This window comes from Bos mutus, chromosome 8, assembly GCF_027580195.1.
Source record: "Bos mutus isolate GX-2022 chromosome 8, NWIPB_WYAK_1.1, whole genome shotgun sequence".
In the NCBI taxonomy this organism is placed as follows: Eukaryota; Metazoa; Chordata; class Mammalia; order Artiodactyla; family Bovidae; genus Bos; species Bos mutus.
In genome coordinates this window covers 25,723,249-25,743,049 of record NC_091624.1, presented here as the reverse complement: position 1 = coordinate 25,743,049, position 19,801 = coordinate 25,723,249, and the positions used below count along the sequence as shown (strand labels likewise).

The 19,801-nt window shown below is 47.1% G+C and overlaps 1 protein-coding gene across 3 annotated transcripts in view; it reads right to left on the bottom strand.

The window, feature by feature from the left end:
* The window catches only part of SYK (spleen associated tyrosine kinase), a 107,698-nt gene that overhangs the window by 48,186 nt on the left and 39,711 nt on the right, over positions 1-19,801 (bottom strand). For 2 of the 3 annotated variants that reach the window (XM_070375226.1, XM_070375228.1), the window contains exons 1-3: positions 16,692-16,792; positions 8,964-9,378; positions 6,505-6,665 (exon numbers count right to left, since the gene is read on the bottom strand). In XM_070375226.1, the coding sequence (XP_070231327.1) occupies positions 6,505-6,665; positions 8,964-9,378; positions 16,692-16,786 (671 nt within the window). In that variant the 5' untranslated portion in view covers positions 16,787-16,792. Of the gene's footprint in view, positions 1-6,504; positions 6,666-8,963; positions 9,379-16,691; positions 16,793-19,801 lie in introns of those variants that run through there. The other variant, XM_070375229.1, reaches the window with a different exon arrangement.

Here is a 19,801-nt window from a genome sequence, read left to right as displayed (position 1 = left end):
ATAGCTTCCATGATGACATGAAGGGGCCAGCACATTACATTTCAACAGACATGATGTGCTCTTGGGGGCAGCCGGTGTAAGAGCTCTGAGCTGCCCTGCATGAACCACGTGGTGAGATATTTATACACGAGATGGTCAGAGGCCTGTTGACCACAGCCCATCCCCATAGGCTCATCTGGCCCAAGCAAGGTCCAGCAGTGTGACCACATGGCCTTAGAGTTTTATATAATTTGTAAAAGTTATTTCATCATAGCCAGAGAAGACCGCTCTCTCTTCCACTCCAACTTCCTTTTCCAGAATTGAGAGTAATCCTAAAAATGGACATGCGTTACTTAGAATGAGTTGTGACCCAAGAGGAAGGACCAAGTTTTCTTTTTTCAATATGCAGGAAATATTGCCAAATTATTGTTAAATGAAGAGGCAACCAAGCACTATGCAGTCAAAAGACACAGAAAATAAAAAGTGCTATAGACACATGTCAGGCACTTAACTAAAAAAATTATATTACTTTTCAAAATTTTGTATGTCTGAAGTATTTACCAGTTTTTTAGAAGCTTGCAATTCATTGTGATTTTTCTCTGACTCTAAAATACTGTATTTTGTACCTAATTTTGTGTTCTTTTTAAAGAAGATCTACAAATTATACAGGCTTTGAACCCCACCAATTCTGGATCTTTCCTTTTGGGGAGAGGATACAAATTTTTTGTAAAGTAAGCTTTGTTTCCCTTTCCTAACAAACTCATTTTGTAGTCACACCTGAGCTGTGACTAATCTCTCAAAATCGCAAACCATGCTGTCAAATGAGGCCTCAGAGAGCCGAGGGGATACATTCTCAACATAGCCTGTCCACTCTGCCTCTGTCCCTGGTGTCATGAAAGAGGCAGAGCTCTGGCCGCCATTCACAGGACCTGGCTGGGGGTCCCTAGATGGTCCTTGGCCATCTAGACCCCAGACATGGACAAGTACCTTAGAACACCACACCTGGAGAGCTTAAACAACTGACATTTCTTTCTCATAGTGCTGGAGTAGAATTCTCAGATCAAGATGATGGTCCTAACTGCATAACACAGGAACTGTGTTCCATGTTATGAGGCAGCCTGGGGGCGTGGGCGGTGTTTGGGGGAGAATGGATACATGTAAATGTACGGCTGAGTCCCTTTGCTGTCCACCTGAAACTATCACAACATTGCTAATTGACTAGACTTCAATACAAAATAAAACGTTTCTTAAAAAGATGCTGATTGAGCCCATGTCTTGTGACAGCCTGTTTCCTGGCTTGTAGACCATCATCATCTGGCTGTACACTCACATACATGACCTTGCCTCAGTGTGCGCAGGCAGAGAAAGTCCTGTCTCCTCCTTTTCGTATGCAATCCCATCATGGGGACCCATCTTTGTGGCTTTGTCTAAACCTAATCATCTCCCAAAACCCCCACCTCCAAATCTCTTACACTGGGGGCTTGGGCTTCGACATATTAATCTGTGGGGACACAGCATTCAGCCCATTATAGCAGGTGATGAAAAGCTACCTCTAGAAATGCCGCAGGTGACTGTGGGGGTGGGGGGTTCTGTAGACCACATTGTCTATTCCCTCTGTAGAGAGCCTTTATGCTTACATCCATTATTATCCAAGGACAGTATAATGTCTATCTTGGCCACTCTTCATAAAGCCACTCCTGAGCAGCCCCAGCAGCGCTATGTGGACAGGAGACAAGGCAGAGAGTGTGCATTCTGAGTGACACACCCTGGCACCATGCCTTACATGGGGAGAGCAGTGTGGCTTGGGGCCTGGGAGAGGCCCTGGAAATGGATTTTGCTGCTGCTTCCTCTCAGGCTATGGTTTTTCCAGTAGTCATGTATGGATATAAGAGTTGGACCATAAAGAAGGCTGAGTGCCAAAGAACTGATGCTTTTGAACTATGGTTCAAAAGAGAAGACTCTTAAGAGCCCCTTGGACAGCAAGGAGATCAAACCAGTCCATCCTAAAGGAAATCAACCCTGAATATTCATTGGAAGGACTGATGATAAAGCTCCAATACTTTAGCCACCTGATGCAAAGAGCCAACTCACTGGAAAAGATCCTGATTCTGGGAAAGACTGAAGGCAGGAGAAGGGGGTGACAGAGAATAAGATGGTTGGATGGCATCATTGACTCAGTGGACATGAGTTTGAGCAAACTCTGGGAGATAGTGAGAACAGGGAAGCCTGGAGTGCTACAGTCCATGGGGTTGCAGAGAGTCAGACATGACTGAGCAACTGAATGATAGCAATCTCTCCGTCCAAACACATCAGAGACCCTAAATTCCAGCCCTCATCTCCTCCTTGCCTGACAGTCCTGGGCAAGTTCCCTTGTGCCTAAGTCCTTGCTGCTGCTGCTGCTGCTAAGTCACTTCAGTTGTGTCCAACTGTGTGTGACGCCATAGACGGCAGCCCACCAGGCTCCCCCATCCCTGGGATTCTCCAGGCAAGAACACTGGAGTGGGTTGCCATTTCCTTCTCCAATGCATGAAAGTGAAAAGTGAAAGTGAAGTCGCTCATTGTGTCTGACTCTTAGCGACCCCATGGACCGCAGCCTACCAGGCTCCTCCATCCATGGGATTTTCCAGGCAAGAGTACTGGAGTGGGGTTGCCATTGCCTTCTCCACCTAAGTCCTTGATTGAAAATCAAAGGATTTAGACCATCAGCAGTGAGGTCCCTCTTGGCTCAGAAGTTCTGCCACCACAAATGTACTTCATACCATAATTCAAGAGGAGGAAAAACTACAATCTGAGTTGGCCAGATTCCCCAGACACAATCATCTCAACAGTTAAGAGTCTTTGGACCATACCTTCTGCATTTTAAACTGCATTAGAGAGGATTTATAACCTCATTTAGGTCTCAGACATTTTAAGATATGGTTTCTGTGGGTGGCAAGAAAACTGTTTTTCTACGATGAAGGCTGGGGATCTGCTTCATTGAACCACAACGCAGACCAGAGATTCCAGAGTGAATCTAATATTTTCACTCTCGATTCTCCAAGATATTCCTAAATGTAAACTGTAAACTTTCAACATTAGCCATGGGTGTCCCTTGGCCTTTTATCCTATGTTCATTAATGACTCGACATCCACTTATATGTATTAACCTTCTATGAAGTACTTAACATTACGTGTGACCTATTCATGCGCTATCCATGTATGTATGAGTTGCTCAGTGATGTCTGACTCTTTTTGACCCCATGGACTGTAGCCCACAAGGCTCCTTTGTCCCTGGGATTCTCCAGGTAAGAACACTGGAGTGGATAGCCATTCCTTTCCCCAGGGGGTCTTCCTGACCCAGGGATTGAACCCATGTCCCTGCATTGCAGGCAGATTCTTTACTGTCTGAGCCACAACGAAGCCCATTATTAGGAATCACAGAGGATGGGTTCTGTTTCTGAATCTGAAAACCTCCTACATTCTCAACATCTTCCATGTGCTGTGGGCGTGTTCCAGGTAAGATCTGCCAGTCTTGGCAAGTCTTAGACAGGGTGGCACAGGAAACAAGCACCTCTGAGCCGGTATGAAGAGGTTGGTGGCGGTATAAGAAGCACATGGTGGTCATGGGCGGCCAACTGGAGTCAAACCATGTCCAGAGGGCTGGGAATGGACCTGCATAAGAACTGCAAGTAATGATGAGCTGGATCATCAGCCCTGAGTGATAAAATCAAGCAGCAAGATGAGATTGGACAAGGAATTGTAAACATTAGGGTAAGAGAAGGTTGGTGCTGAAATTGGCCTCTTCCCCAGGGTCACTGGGGACAAGAGAGGAAGCAAATGAACTGCTGCTCCCAATAATAAGGGCCCGAATGCACAGGAGAGACACAGAGCCCAGCCACGCTGGTGCAGCCACCACACCCATGTCACTCCCCCTTCCAACATTCATTAAAGGCAGTTCTTGTGCTCAGACATGAGAAGGTGAAGGCCTTGAAATCTCTGCAGAAAAATGGACATCATACTTTGGTTTAAATGTATATAATCGCATACAAGTGGGCCTGGTGAGCCTGCTCACTTTTGTTCCTCTGCACTGGCTCTTTCTACACCCAGCCAGATGGGTCCCCATGAACTTCAATTGTATCTGCCCTAACATCTCCCCAAAAGTAGATGTACTGATTTGCCCAAAGAAAAGTCTTCTTAATACTGGAGAGCCCGCAGTGGCCTGGCCCCTATCCTCCATCCATACCCCCCACACTCTGTACCATCCACAGTGGCCTCATGGTGGCCTCACTCTCCGAGCACACTCCTGCCTCTGGGAACCCACACAGGCTTTTCCCTCAATCAGGATGGCTCCTGGCTGCCCTCAGGTCTCTGCTCAAATGTCTCCTTCATAGCAAGGCCCCTCCTGATTACCCAGCATAAAACAGAATCCCAGACCGCCAATCACAGCAAGTTCTAGTCCCTTCCTTAAATGCGCCAATGCACTGGGCAGCCCTTGTTCAATTGTTCAGTGTCTACTTCTGCCAGTGAGATGTGGACTTCACAAGGCAGAGATCTCCATCTCCAAAGTCCAAGATGGAGTCAACATCTAGATCCTCACACAACTCTGAAAGTGTAGTCACTCAGGCATGTCCTACTCTTTGTGACCCCATGGACTGTAACCCACCAGGCTCCTCTGTCCATGGGATTCTCCAGGCAAGAATACTGGAGTGGGTAGCCATTCCCTCCTCCAGTGGATCATCCTGATCCAGGGATCGAACCCAGGTCTCCTGCATTTCAGGCAGATTCTTTACCATCTGAACCATGAGGGAAGCCCAAGAACACACACAGCTGTGGACACTGTTAAATGCTGGTCCACAGATGGACAAGTTCATTTAAATGATGGGATAGTGTGGAGGAGACACATTCTTTAGGGAAACCTGAATGAGGCCCGAGAAGATTCAGTAGGAAGGACTCCATAGCTGTGGGGCTGTTCCACGGTGGGTGTCCCCTGCAGCACCCCCTTGTCTAGGTCGGAAGAAGGCAGCCTCCTTGAGTGCAGCTGTTCCCCAGTGAGCCTGAGAGCAAGCTTCTGAACTGGCAAGAAGGCAGGAGGCCTTGCTGTCTGGATAATACAACTTAGGGCTGACTTAACCCACAGGCGGCCATAGGCCCAGTCCCATGACACGTGTGTTGGAAATTACTCTTAAGAAGGTGGTAAAAGTCCAAACCTCATGGGAAATGAGCCAAGAGGTGCCACACTGAGGGGAAAATGTCTTCCTGCTCCAGGATCTCTACCAGTGGCTGTTATTGCATCCACTAAGTATCATCCCAGTTACCTTGTGTGCCCACTCGGGCTGCTCTATGCTTGCTTTTAGGATCACTTTTTTAAAAAAGTATTGTGTTTAAGATCACCTCACCTCTTAAATAAAAGGGATTATGGTAAAGTCGGGTTTCCCTGGTGGCTCAGATGGTAAAGAATCTGCCTGCAGTGCAGGAGATTGGGGTTTGATTCCTGGATGGGGAAGATTCCCTGGAGAAGGGAATGGCTACCCACTCCAGTATTCTTGCCTGGAGAATTTCATGGATGGAGGAGCCTGGTGGGCTGTAGTCCACAGGGTTGCAAAGAGTTGGACACAACCGAGCAACTAAATTTACTTTGATTCTTTAAATAGATGGATACTCAGAGAAAACACTTTTATTTATAGGAAAAATTTAAAACACCAGCTGGGTGTGTCTCCACATTCTTGGTTACAGGGCTAACACTGCTATGTAACTGTCCAAGGCCAGGATGGGGCACCCAGTCAGCACAGCTAGGGTGTGATCACTGAGTAGCGACAAGCACAGGTGAGCATACCTCCATCCCCTTGGTCACAGCATCTCAGGGGAATGAGATCAACACCTGTTTGAGACAGCTCCTGGCCTTCTCTGGACCCCCAACCCTGCCCTGAGGTGACCTGCATCTCCAGCAGCTCCAGGATTGAGGTGCACTGACCATTGAGAATAATAGTGAGCAGGGCTTTGGATGCACACCTCATTTCTGAGATTATGAGGCCAGAGTTCACACACCTGCTTGTGATCAAGTTCCTGAGCTAACCTTTCATATGAGTGACTATCAGAAAATTTTCTTTTCTATCTGCCCCATTGGCATGTCTCTCCAAGTAAAAAGAGAAGCAAAGTCTGAGATCTTGGGGCAAATGTGAGCAAACATATTGCACTGTTTTTTAACATGGGTGGATGCATACTATTACACATCCCATGTTTGTCATTAAAAGCAGAATATGTGGCTGAAAAGATTCTCTTAACTAATGTCCCTCAGTGCCCAAGAAGAGGGTTCACTTTGGGGCCAGACTGAGCAAAACAAATGCTGAATTACATGAGATGGCTTCAATTTGAGATGTCATATGAAATTTGTCAATTTCATATGACAACCAACATGCGTGTCTCAGTTGATAGCACATGATCCCTCTCAGAGGTCACCAGGAGTTCAGGGGTGGGAGGGCTGAGTGACTCCTAACTGTCCAAGCAGGCCTGGTGCCAGTGGCTGAAGGGAAAAGACATAATACTTACAAGAACTTTCCATTCGTCTTTGATCCTATCAGGACAATCTGCTCAGATTCATCCCGAGAGATTTTTCCATGGAACCAGGGCATTTTTTCATGAGCTGTGGTGGCGATCAGTTTCTCCAGCTGAGGTTTCTGGCTGATGATGGCCTGCTCAAGAGCTTGACCCTGTCACAAGGAGAGGAGATGGAGCCATAATAAGTGAAAGTGACAAGAAAGACACATGAAGCAGGTCCAATCTGGCCTAAGTCCTGAAAACGGTAAAATGAAATCACATCTGTTTGTTTGTTCATTCAATAAAGAAAGTTAATAGACCTTGTATGTTAAAGTATCTTCAAGTGTATAACTAAAAAATAGATTTTAGAATACAGAGGCTGGCCTTTGCAAAGACACATCGGGCTTTAGAAACCATCAGGAATAATCCATGAAGTCTAGAGAATGGGCCTCCTGCCCTCTCCCAATCAATCACCTCCTAGAACTGACTGTTTTATATTAGACCTTGATCATTTAATGATAATCTGGAAGACTTAAGATGTGTGCAAGCAAAGAGACGTGCTTTTTTCCTGTCTTCCCCTAAAAGGCTTCACACTAAGTGTTTACACATGCTGCTGCCTGTAACTGCAGATGTGGTCACAGAAAAAAGAGATAAATCTTGACAATGCAGAAATGACAACATGGAAAACAAGAATGAGAAGGAGGCTGACAGCTGGGTGAATTAACTTCCTAATCATACTTAGTAGCAGAGAAATAGATACCTATTACAGTAGTAAATGAAGAACACAAGTTGATGATTCAAAGTTATAAAAAGAACCAGAAGAAGTGAAAATAAAAACATAACCAACCCCTGAGGCGAGGGAAAAGAGGAGGGGAGGTAGAAGAGAAGGTGAATCTGAACATTTTGTCATGCTTCATGATGGGAGGAAAAACAAAAGCAGTAATAGCTACATACAAAGGAGGTAACCGGTTCAAAGTTAGCAAAGGGCAAAAGCAACAGAGTGTGGAATACTACTCAGCCACAATAAAGAAGGGACCACTGACACATAACTGGCTCACAAATGTGTTATACTGGGTGTGAGCAACCAGTCTGAAAAGGCTACATGCTGTGTGAGTCCATTTGCATGACATTCTGGACAAGGCAAAACTATAGGGACAGAAATCAGGTAAGGGGTTGCCAGGGGCTGGAGTCGGGGGTGGTCCTGAGGGTGCTTGATGGGTGATGGACCTGTTGTATATCTTGATTGGGGCTGGGGATGGAGCTACGTGATGTCACCTGTTTGTTAAAAAAAAAAATCATAGAACTGTACACTCAAAAGGGATGAATTTTCATAGTGTGTAAATTATACCTCACTGATTAAAAGAGTAAAAGGATGGTCTAAGTCTTGGTGCCAGGGACCAGTTTCGTGGAACATAATTTGTCCACTGACCTCATGGGGGATGGTTTCTGGATGATTCAATCACATTACAGTTATGGTGAGCTTTATTTCTGGTATTACTACAACAGCTCCACCTCAGATCATCAAGCACTGGATCCTGGAGGACCCTTGGTATAAATCATATCCAATAAATACTAGTGAAAAATATAGAATCCATAGTATTGGTCTGCAAGACTGAATTCAGTGCAGAGCATATTATAGGAGTAAAGGAGTGAGTGGATAGAATCTTCAAAAAGCGTTTACTGTTATCCACCTGTATATATAAAAAGCATACATTCAAAAAGTGCAAGGAAATGGTTCAACACGTGAGTCCGATCAGAAGACTGTCAACCAGCCTGGAGCCTCCTGATACCAAGTGCTATGGAGAGTGTGTGGTGGGAATGTAAGTTGTCACAACCTCTGGGACCTTTTTGGATGACAACCTGTCATCACATCCAAATCCCTCACTGTGTTCAATCCAACCAGTTTGGGGTTACCCTGCTGATATTGATAAAAGGTTAGGAGAATGTTAGGGGGGGCACTGTTTATAAACAATGAAGGTGTCTACCAATATGTGCTAGTAAAATGAATTATAGTCCACAGGAGGGACTATCAGATGGCCAGTAAGGGGCTGATTTAGCTGTGTGCTTGTTGACATGGAAAATTCTGGAAGAGATGTTAGGAAGGGGTAAAATCAAGTGCCAATCAGTGTGTTCAGTATGACCCTCTTAGGTAAATAAAAACAAGTATTTGCCCAGTGATCCTGCTTTGAAAGGGCCCAGCATGAATTGGGTGACAGTGGTTTCCTGTGGTGGAGAAACCCACATTGCTGGCACAAAGGGGCCCACCCTCTCAAGCGTGACCACAAAAGAGGAAAGGCTGCCTTCTTGGAGTGAGACATTTGGGGGCCCATGTTGATGACTAAGGAGAAGGTTGCTTATCTGAAGCACCACTGCATAGCTCTTATGCAACTGGGTGCCCGTGTGGAATTCCAGGGCCCCTGTGAGCAATAAGACCCTTCATCACACCTGCCAGAGGACTGCCCGCCACCCACCTGTAGGTTCCATGTCTGTTTCACGTATTCTCGGATGAGGTTCTCCTTCAAGTCCTCAAAGGGTCCAGTCTTGGGCTGCACCCCTGGCGGCCGGTTGAAGGGCTTCTTGAGGAGGCAGACGAGGCCATCCAGCTCCTGGGTGTGGTAGTGGCAGAGCTCGGCTGGACTGCCATGGGCCCGGCCACCCGTGATGGCATAGGTGCCATTCAGCTCCCTCTCGATGGTGTAGTGATGTGCCTTTCTGTCGTGTGCCACTGACAGGGCAAAGCCACCCAGGTAGTTGCGGCTCTGGCGCAGCAGGTAGAGCCCATCGCTCATGCCCCCCTGGACCAGGTAGTCTTCCGCCTCCTCCCGAGTGATGTTGCCGAAGAAGAAGGGCAGGTTGTTGGCGCCGTCACCCATGCCTGCGCCTTTCCTTCAGGCAAAACAGAGATCAGGCAGTGGTCAAGACCCGAATGGCAAGACATTGTTAGAGGACCCACCCTCCAGCCCTGGAGGAAAGTCCTCCAGTCAGCGGGATGCTCTTCCTTCTGGGACTTGGGTCTAGAGCCCGAGCTAATCTGCCCTCTTCCTTTCTGCCCACATAACCATTAGATTTTCAAACACATCCTCTCAATATTGAACCAAAAAACAGCATTGGACCAATGTAGCCAAATCAAGCTCTCTGTCTCTCTTTTTTCTTGTTGTTGTTGTAAACAAAGAATTATAAGAGACAAACTAAAAAGAGAAGTTATCCTGCAAAATAAGACTCAGGAGCTCTCACTCCGGTCACCGGGACGTAGGGACAGAACCCAGAGGAGTCCATTGCTCTCTGGAGATGGAGATGGCTGTCAAGACCACTCATGTTGGTCAGTTACGTGCAGTGAAGATGTTACTGGACTCCTTTTACGTAAACACTGAGGGACTACTGTGTCATATACTGTAGTTGGACCCCAGAGAGCTGAGCACTGGCCATGTTTATATATCACATCAAACCTTTGGGTGGGAGGTAGGACAGGCAAGCAGTTGCCCTGAGGCATGAAAAGTGTCATCCTCCTGAAACCCCAGGCCTCAGTAACATGCAGACCCCTCCCTGCTCTCCTCCATACCACTTCCTGGCACCCACCTTGTACCAAACACATGGCTGATATTGAACACATCGTGTAGGTTCCACATTTGATAAAGACATCTGTCACAAAAAAGCTACCTCTTGCACTAAACAGACACACACTTCAGAAGAGAAATGTGAAGATGATTTGACAGGAAGATTGTTTGATCAGTTGTGGTTGTAGATGAGAAGAATCTAAATTACCAGTCGAAAAAGTATACAAAAGGGTAATCCAAAAGCGGCTTGTCGTCAATGGAAAAGTATCTAGATGACTACATCTGTACACTGAGAGAGCAAAGCACACACCCCTTCATGTTACACATGCACACACATGACACACTCAGAGACGCAGATACACAAACACCTGTACGCACACATGATTACATGAAACAGTTTCTTCTCAATAGGAATTACCTTAAAAGGACAATAAAACATAATACCTGCCTGGTAGAGGTAAAAATTTTCTCCAGGTAATATTGCCAAATCAATATTTCTCAGTGAGCACCTCCCCCTCTCCCCGAAAAAGAGATAGGTTTTATTATAATTTGGTTGTACAAATAATTTTCTTGCTTACTTCTCTTAATATTTGACTATCATTATTTTTTCTTTGTGGAAGTTTCTAAACATTCATTGCTCAGCAAGGTTTTGTTTTCTCTTAAAAGTACAGCTCATATTTTCTCTTAAGGCAAAGACATCTGCTATTAACCAAAAGCACTCTCTGGAAAGACAGTGAGTAGACATGTCTTTCCAGAACAATATTTCTCTTCTGCTTCTTTCTCCTTCTCAGGCTAAGTCTCCTTCACAGACGTCTGTGCCGTCTGTGTTACAACTTCAGCCCCCTCTCCACGGTGATGGCCCTTGCACTCCTTTCTCATGCTCTGCTCTGTTCTTGCAATGGGGCTTTCAGGTCCTCACCTGCCATGTGCTGTGGGCCCCCCTGCCTTTCCAACTCCTGTCCCCTGCAGCCCATCAGTTTTCCAGCTTCCATGTGCCTGCACATCACCTGAACTCCGTTAAGAGCAGGGACCAGCCTCGCTGCAGTGCCAGCAATCTGGGTGATGTCGAAGCTGGCTCTGACTGCATCTGAGGCTGCGATTTCCACGTACCACTTGCCTACCTTCCAAAGCCCAGGCGTTACCCCAGCCAGGAACCCACAGCCTTTGAGAATACTTGTTTTTCTCTTGGGCTTGTGTTTCAAGTGGCTTTGGCATGTGTTCTGTTTCTCTGTATCCCTTATACATGTATGTAAAATTGCTTCCATTGTGTCCAATTCTTTGACACCCTCTGGATTGTAGCCCTCCAGGCTCCTCTGTCCATGGGATTCTCCAGGCAAGAATACTGGAGTGGGTTGCCATGCCCTCCTCCAGGGGATCTTCTTGACCCAGGGATTGAACCTACATCTCATGTTTCCAGGATTGGCAAGCATGTTATTTACCACTAGCGCCACCTGGGAAGCCCCCTGTATCTCTTCCCACTGGCTCTTTAACGCATCTCCCCAACTGCACAGCTGTAAGCATCACTGCCCTCCCCTTCCCCTCGAGGCTCTCCCCTCTTATTCCTGCTTCATCTGCCCCATATCCACACAGTTCCCTACAGCTCACCCTACCCATCTCTTCCTGTCAGCTTCATTCCTAGCAGGCTCAGTCCACAGCCCATGGCTGCCCCCTCCTGTTTCCTGGCTCACACACTCCCTCTGCTTGGGTCACACACCATCTTGCACACCTGCCTCAGATGCACCCTTACTCTCAGCTGTTCCTACTTCTGGGGACTTTTTACAGAGCTGCCACCCAGCATTAGGCTCAACGAAAACCGTTAAGTCTTCAAAAACAATATCGTAAGTGTTAATAAGTATTTTTAATTTATATAAACCTTTAACCACTATCATTTTTAAAATTCATCAGTTTGCAACTAACATTTACATCAGTGCTGGCCTTCTGCTGCGAATCCCACATTGAAGTGAATGAATGTGACAAGACAGGAGACAGGCAGAAAGGCAGCCTGCCAGGCCCATCCTCCAGGCCCTAAGTGGGAGGCTCCTGAATGGCTCCGATGGAGCATGGCAGGCTCAGCCTCAGCAGGTGGCACTTCTCTGGCTTCCCTGGGAGAGCAAAGCCTGGCTGCCCTCAGTGTGAGCAGTGTCTGGCCGAGTAGCCCTTTTCTGATGGTGTGATTTCCTGTGCTGGAGGTGACACTGGGCGAGGGCCTGACGAAGATGCACTGGGCCGTTGCTCTCGGTGGTGGTTTTGACAGTAGAGATGGTTTATTGCAAGGACAGCTTAAGGAAGATTCTTGGGCTATTTAATTTGGAGGGTGAACAACATCTGTGATGCTCTTCTTATGCCTTCTTCAGACAGGTCCCACCAGCACCCACCTGACACCTTCTCCATAGCACAGGCTGTGGTGACGGGCGATGGTCACCTCTGCTGTAGCCACTGTGCCCAGAAGCTGCATCCCCACCCTGCTGTTCTCAGCCCTGCTCCTCAGACAGTAGCTCTGCTCACTTTGCTAAAGCGGTACAGACAGCTCCTTCCCTGCTGCCATGCTCCCCTCTCCGCCTGCACTGTCTCACAGGCACTGCTTGAATCTATTTCCCTGGACCCCAGGGGAAATCTGTAGCTCAAACTCTGTTTAACACCCACTAGAATAATATGCCTTCCAGGGTAATAGGATAATATCCCTGGGGCTTCCCAGGTGGTGCAGTGGTAAAGAATCCATGCAGAAGGTGCAAGAGATGCGGGTTCTACCCCAGGGTGAGGAAGATCCACTTGAAGGAGAAAATGGCAACCAATTCCAGTCTTCTCGCCTGGGAAATTCCATGGACAGAGGAGCCTGGTGGGCTACAGCCCATGGGGCCACAAAGAGTCAAATACGACTGAGTGACTAAATAACAACAAGGGTAATATTCTCCTCGACAGTGCCTAGAACTTGCTACCTGTTTTTTGTCTATTTCAACTTTCCCAGTTATTTTTTGCCATGTGTGAAACCACTTTATTCTAAAGTTCAAAAATTGGGAAACGAAAAAGGCCATTGGTCTCCATGGACCAGGCCCTTCTGCTGCTGCTGCTGCTAAGTCGCTTCAGTCGTGTCCAACTCTGTGCGACCCCATAGATGGCAGCCCATCAGGCTCCACTGTCCCTGGGATTCTCCAGGTAAGAACACTGGAGTGGGTTGTCATTTCCTTCTCCACCAGGCCCTTCAACTCCTCCCAAACACCCCCATCACCTCAGCTGGTGCATACCTGCATAGGTAGCTCTTGAGTAAGGTGAGGCTTCATGCTATTACCAGATGAGAGCCTCGAAACATTGCAGCACTGGGGAGAGTTGGATTGGGAGTTTGGGACTAGTGGATGCAAACTATTCTATGTAGAATGGATAAACAACAAGGCCCTATTGTATAGAATAGGGAACCATATTCAATGTCCTGTAGTAAACTATAATAAAAAAAGAAGATGAAAAAGAGTGTGTATATAAGTATAGCTGAATCACTTTGCTGTATACCTGAGGTTAATACGACATTGTAAATCAGCTACACTTCAACTTAAAGCAAAACCTCAAAACACTGCAGCATCACTGGCTCTTGGGGCTTTTTTATGAGACACATTCAAGGTGGATTTCACACCAAGAAAATGTTTTATAACATGAAATAATGTTTTGTGATTCCTGGGGTAGCCCATTCCTCTTCCCAGCTTAAGTTGCTCTCCAGAGCACATCTCCATGGGTGACAACCTTTTAATATGTGGTAATCTGCTATTGAAGACAGATTCTTGTCTTGGTCCTCCCACCAGAGTGCCAGCTCTGGGAGGTGAGAAGAGAAAGATTTTGTTCACTGCCCTGTCCTGATGCCTGGAACAGCTCCTGGTATACGGCAGGTGGTCAAACTATTTGTTGACTAATAGGCATTGTGACTTAAGTGGAGACTTAAGTGGAGAAGGCAATGGCACCCCACTCCAGTACTCTTGCCTGGAAAATCCCATGGATGGAGGAGCCTGGTAGGCTTCAGTCCATGGGGTCGCTGAGTCGGACATGACTGAGCGACTTCACTTTCACTTTTCACTTTCATGCATTGGAGAAGGAAATGGCAACCCACTCTAGTGTTCTTGCCTGGAGAATCCCAGGGACAGCAGAGCCTGGTAAGCTGCTGTCTATGAGGTCGCACAGAGTCGAACACGACTGACGTGACTTAGCAGCAGCAGCAGGCATTGTGATGTTGTTGCTGTTTAGTTGCTAAGTCATGTTCGACTATTTGTGACCCCATGGATTGTAGCACACCAGGCTCCTCTGTCTATGGGATTTCCCAAGCAAAAATACTGGAGTGAGTTGCCATTTCCTTTCCCAAGGGATCTTCCCAACCCAGGGATCAAACCTGTGTCTCCTGCATTGACAGGTGGATTCTTTACTGCTGAGCCACCAGGGAAGCCCCAGGTATTATAATGGGAAGAACAAGTCTGACTCCATATTGGATCTATTTCTCTTTAACCTTTGTATTCTGTTGCTTTGGCTTTGAGCAGTCTCTTAAAGGATGCTGCCTATAGCTTAAGTAAAAGTTGTGTCTGACTCTTTTTGACCCCATGGACTATACAGTCCATGGAATTCTCCAGGCTAGAATACTTGGCTGGGTAACCATTCCCTTCTCCAGGGGATTTCCCAACCCAGGGATTGAACCCAGGTCTTCCTCATTGCAAGCAGATTCTTTACCAGCTGAGCTACAAGGGAAGCCCAATAGCTTAATGTACACATAATAACCCACCTCTGGGAACCCTACCTCCCATGCCTGAACATTAAGCTAAAATATCTTTGGTTAGCTCACAGGAAATATCCTGACCTGGTCAACCTGTGAATGACTACAGGAAAGAAGAAATTAGCACATCCCCTGCAGTCTGACCGGAACCAAGAAATATTTGCAACAACTTAGCGCCAACTTCTTTTTATCTTCTCACCGCCCCGCTTTGCTCTAGAAGAGATGGGGACAGTACTCCACCATCTTCTCGGTCTGAATAAAGCTGCTATTCCTTGTCCCTACACCTCGTGCTCAACTTATTGGCCTGCGGTGTGGCGATCTCGGGCTTGGTAACCGTATGATTAAGTGAAAGCAGTTTTCAAAATAATGTGTCCAGAGTAATCCAGTTTTGCTTTTAAAAGGTTGTATGTATGAAAGTACATAATAATATACAGCTGGAGAGTGGGAAAGGAGAGAGAAGGTCTGAGGGGACGGTGGGGATGGAGGAAGGGCTGTGGCTGGGTTTACTGGCCTCTTCTGTATTTTCTGTCAAAGCGTCCACTCTGCCCCCTCCTCTTCTGCCTACCATCCTCTGCCTGGCCTTTACTCCATGCTCCATGAATCTACTCTCACCAGTGTCATCAATCTTTACATGGCCAAACTCAAGGTCATTCCGAGGGCCTTGTCCTTCCTGATCTCCTGTTAGCAGTGGGTGCTGCCCAGAACCCACACTTTAGTGGGTCAGTCCCTCTGCTTGGCCAACTCCTCCCCCAACCATGGCTCCTTCCTTTGCTTACTCTGCAGCCCTGTGTGGGGTCTTCATCTGCGTCTTCTCCCTGCATATGGCCTCCATGTGCCCATGGATCCCACATCCACCTCTCCTGGCTGAGCTTCTGAACTAAACACTGCTTATCTGATGCTTCCACTGAAAATCTAAAAGGCAACTCAACCTTCAGATGCCCAAAATGGGCTTTCAATTGCTCATGTATGGTCTCCCTGAGCCTCTCTTAATTAAGAAAATGACATTAACTCTAACCAGTTGCTCAGGACAAGACCCTAAAGACTCAGGATCCCTCCCTTTCACTCATCATGCATGTTTAATCCACTCACTTCTTGCTTCTGTTTAGTTGCTAAATCATGTCTAGCTCTTCTGAAACTCCATAGACTGTACCCTGGCAGGCTTCTCTGTCCACGGGATTGTCTACGTAAGAATACTGGAGTGGATTGCCGTGCCCTCATCCAGGGATCTTCCCAACCTAGGGATGGAACCTGTGTCTCCTGCTTTGGCAGATTCTTTACCACTGAGCCACCTGGGAAGCCCAATCTGCTAACTAGATGATCTTATTTGCAAAGCAGAAATAGAGACACAGATACAGATAACAAACATATGGATACAAAGGAGAAAAGAGAAGGCAAGATGAACTGGGAGATTGAGATTAACATATATATGCCACAATATATAAAACAGATAAGTAACGAAAACCTACTGTATAGCTCAGGGAACTCTACTCAGGGTTCTGTGGTCACCTAAACAGGGAGGAAATCCAAAAAAGAAGAGATACATGTATACACATAGTTGATTCATTCTGCTATATGGTAGAAACTAACACAACATTATAAATCAACTATACTTCACTAAAAATTAATTAAGAAAAAGAACATCTTTTCTTTCAGATGGGTCCAGCCCACCCAGTAATGTGTCCCCTTGGGAAACAGTGAGCTTCATTCAAAGACCAAAGGGGCTCCATCAAGGACTGGGGTCTCCATCAAGGACTCTTGAAGGAAGTTGGACCAGTTGATCTCCAGGAAGCTCTCATCAGTTTTCCTCTAAAAGGTATCCCAAAGTCATGGCTTCTCTTTGTTTCCCTTGACATTCCCTGGGTGGAATGTTCATCAGCTCTCGCTCATGCGAATGCAAGTCTTACCTCGTCAGTTCCCCCTTCCATCCGACCCTTCTTCTGGTGGTCCACCGTGACGCCCCCCGCCAGCAGGCAGAGGCATCACCCTCTCTCAGACACATCCTCCTCCCCTGACCTTCAAAGTCTACTTGATTTGGCCCAAGCCCCTTCCTTCTCTTGCCCATTTGCCCATCTCACCCGTGCTCACCACATCCAGCCACGCCACCCTTCTTCCTGTCCTGGCCATGGCGCTTTCCCCCTGCACCCGCCCACCCCCTCCCACCACTGGCTGGTTTCCTCCTTCTCAAGCCTGTGGTCTCAGCTCATGTCACCTCCTCAGAGGGGTGATGCTGATGGCCGAGTCTAAGGTGGCTTCATGACCCCCTTTATCTTCATCTCCTGAAAAGGTTTATTTCCTGAATCCATTAACCACAAGCAGGCCCATGTATAATGTAAGCTCCGAGGTCCACAAACTGACCTGCAACCCCAACAGTTGACCCGCATCCTGAACACTTAGGGGCTTCCCAGGTGCTCACAAAATACCTAATAAAGGGAAATGCGTTGTTCACTCCTTTTTAGAGTTTCCACAGTGAATACATATTACTTTAGTATATAAACTCTCACTGTGCAGCTGCTGCTCTGCCCAGGTGGAGAGCATGGTGCCAGAGTGAGAGAACCTTGGAGAACACGCGTCCAACCTCTTTCAAGATCCACACAATTCCATTTTGCCCAAGACCCTCTTAAGGGTGTAGCTGGCTTTGTGACACCACGGCCAAGATCTAAACACACAAATGCACAGGTCCCTCTGGAGCTGCTGTCAGCGGCCCATAGACGTGGCCCTGGCTGGCCTCAGCTCCTGGTAGCCATACTGGGCTACTGGCAAGTGAAAAGCTGCCCTATCGCATGTGATCAAAGCACGTCCTTCACCCTCTATTTACATACTAAGAAGGCTGCATGTGCCCAACTCACACTCTTTTGATTGGTATCACCCATTTCCATCTGTCACCTCTCAATGCATCAGCACCATGCTTCTCAACCTCATACACTTGACATCTGGGCCAGATCATTCTCTGCTCTGGGGCTTCTTATCAACTATAGGCTGGGTAGCAGGAATCCTGGCCTTTGCCAGTAATGCCAACAGCTTTCTCCCATCCCCTAATCATGAAAACCATCTCCAGACACTGCCAAAAGTTCCCTGGACACAGTCCCCAAATGTCCCCTGACTGGAAGTCATTGTGTTAATCATTAGGTCTGCCCACAAATCTGCGTGTTCTTTCCATTGCTAGAGCATCTTCACCAATAAATTAGATAAATGAATATCCCACTCTCTCATTTATTACCATGATCACTCTGAGCACAGGACAGGGAGGGGTGGAAAGGAACAGAGCCCTGTGGAGGTAAGTGTGCCTTGACTCTGAAGGTAGCAGAGTCAGGGGTGCAGAGCAGAGCCTGAGCGCCATACAGGCTGGCATCCCATCCCAGTTCCTGATTCCCAGGCCCCTTAGAGCCACAGTTCTGTACCTATGAAAGTGGTGGCACTAGCACCAAAGTCACCGTAACTCACTACAGTCACAAAGGATGGTGCGGGGGCTGCCCATGGCAACTGGGACTCCATGAACGGAGGCTCTGAATAAAAAACAAAAGGAATGGTTCGTGGCAGGATGGTGAAGGGGGAGGTATGGGCAGCCCGCACTTGAAAGGAGTGTGTGATGTGAGTGTGTATCTTTGTGTATGTGCATGTGCGCACACCACCCGCAACACTTTCTCACACAAGGATGAGCGAAGCTCGAATTGAACCACAGACAATGATTCCTTACTTTAAATCCTGCCTAATCAGCTAAGGCTTCATACTGCATTCAACGCCCTCGGAGGAGTTATCTCTAGAATAGAGACTATTTCATCACTGGGCTTTGATTCTGGCTGCCTCACCTAAGGAGCCCCATCAGCAGCCCCGCCTTGAGCCTACAGAAACGGATTCATGGGACAGATGATGAACCCCTGGAATCCGACGAGCATCCTCCTGACTGTCTCATTCCATTTAAGCAGCACTGTGCTCTGCACTTCTGACATGTTACAATCTCCCCTTCCAACTAACCTCTCAAAGTCCATTTTCCCCAGTTCCAGCGCCAAGGCTGCCTGCACAACCTTTGCCCTTTACAATGCAATTAGCTTGGAAAATATCACTTGTGTAGTTCTAGCTTATCATACAGCAGTTTCATAGATTAAGAGGAATAGCCCATGCTTGTCATCATGAACACAATGTCTCAGATAAGATTAGCAAAGTTAAAAGAAAAAGTCACCCTTCTAGGAGCAGCCTGCGTGCAAGGTTAGGTACAGCCGCTCACACCCAGGATAGCAGCTACAAAAGCTGTTTAGAACCTACAACTCAGGTGGAAGGAAATTTTTTCCCTAGCAGAGAACACTCAGAGTGAATTCAGCATGAGAAAGGAGGGCTGGAATCTGCACGCTCATCCACCTCAGCTTTTAAAACCTTCTATTTTTTCCTTGTCTGCATCTTGAAAGCCATTAGAATAGATATTTCATAAGGATCAGTGTGTTTCTGTATTGTTTCCTGTTGCCTAGAACAGAAAGTGTTAGTCACTCAGTTGTGTCTGACTCTTTGTGACCCCATGGACTGTAGCCCACCAGGATCCTTTGTCCATGGAATTCTCCGTACAAGAATACTAGAGTGGGTTTGCTTGCCACTAGAGGGATCTTTCCAGGGATCCTTCCAACCCAGGGATCAAACCTGAGTCTTCCACATTGCAGGCAGATTCTTTACCATCTGAGGCACCAGGGAAGCCCTGTCTAGAACAGAGACACCCCTAAAAATGGGCTTCCACCTTGCAAAGCTTGGTGGAAAATTAGAATGTATACGTGGCAGCCAGTCTCCATGATGGCTCCACAGATCCTTTCCAGCCCTCCTACCCTGACTGACGGCTGACTGCACAGTGATAATGTGTGATGCCTGAGGCTAGTCTATAAAGGCCTTTACAATTTTCCCGTCTCTGGATCACTCACCCTGGGGAAAAAGAAGTGACAGTGTTAGTCACTCAGTCGTGTCTGACTCTTTGGAACCCCACGGACTAGAGCCTGCCAAGCTCCTCTGTCCATGGAATTCTCCAGGCAAAAATATT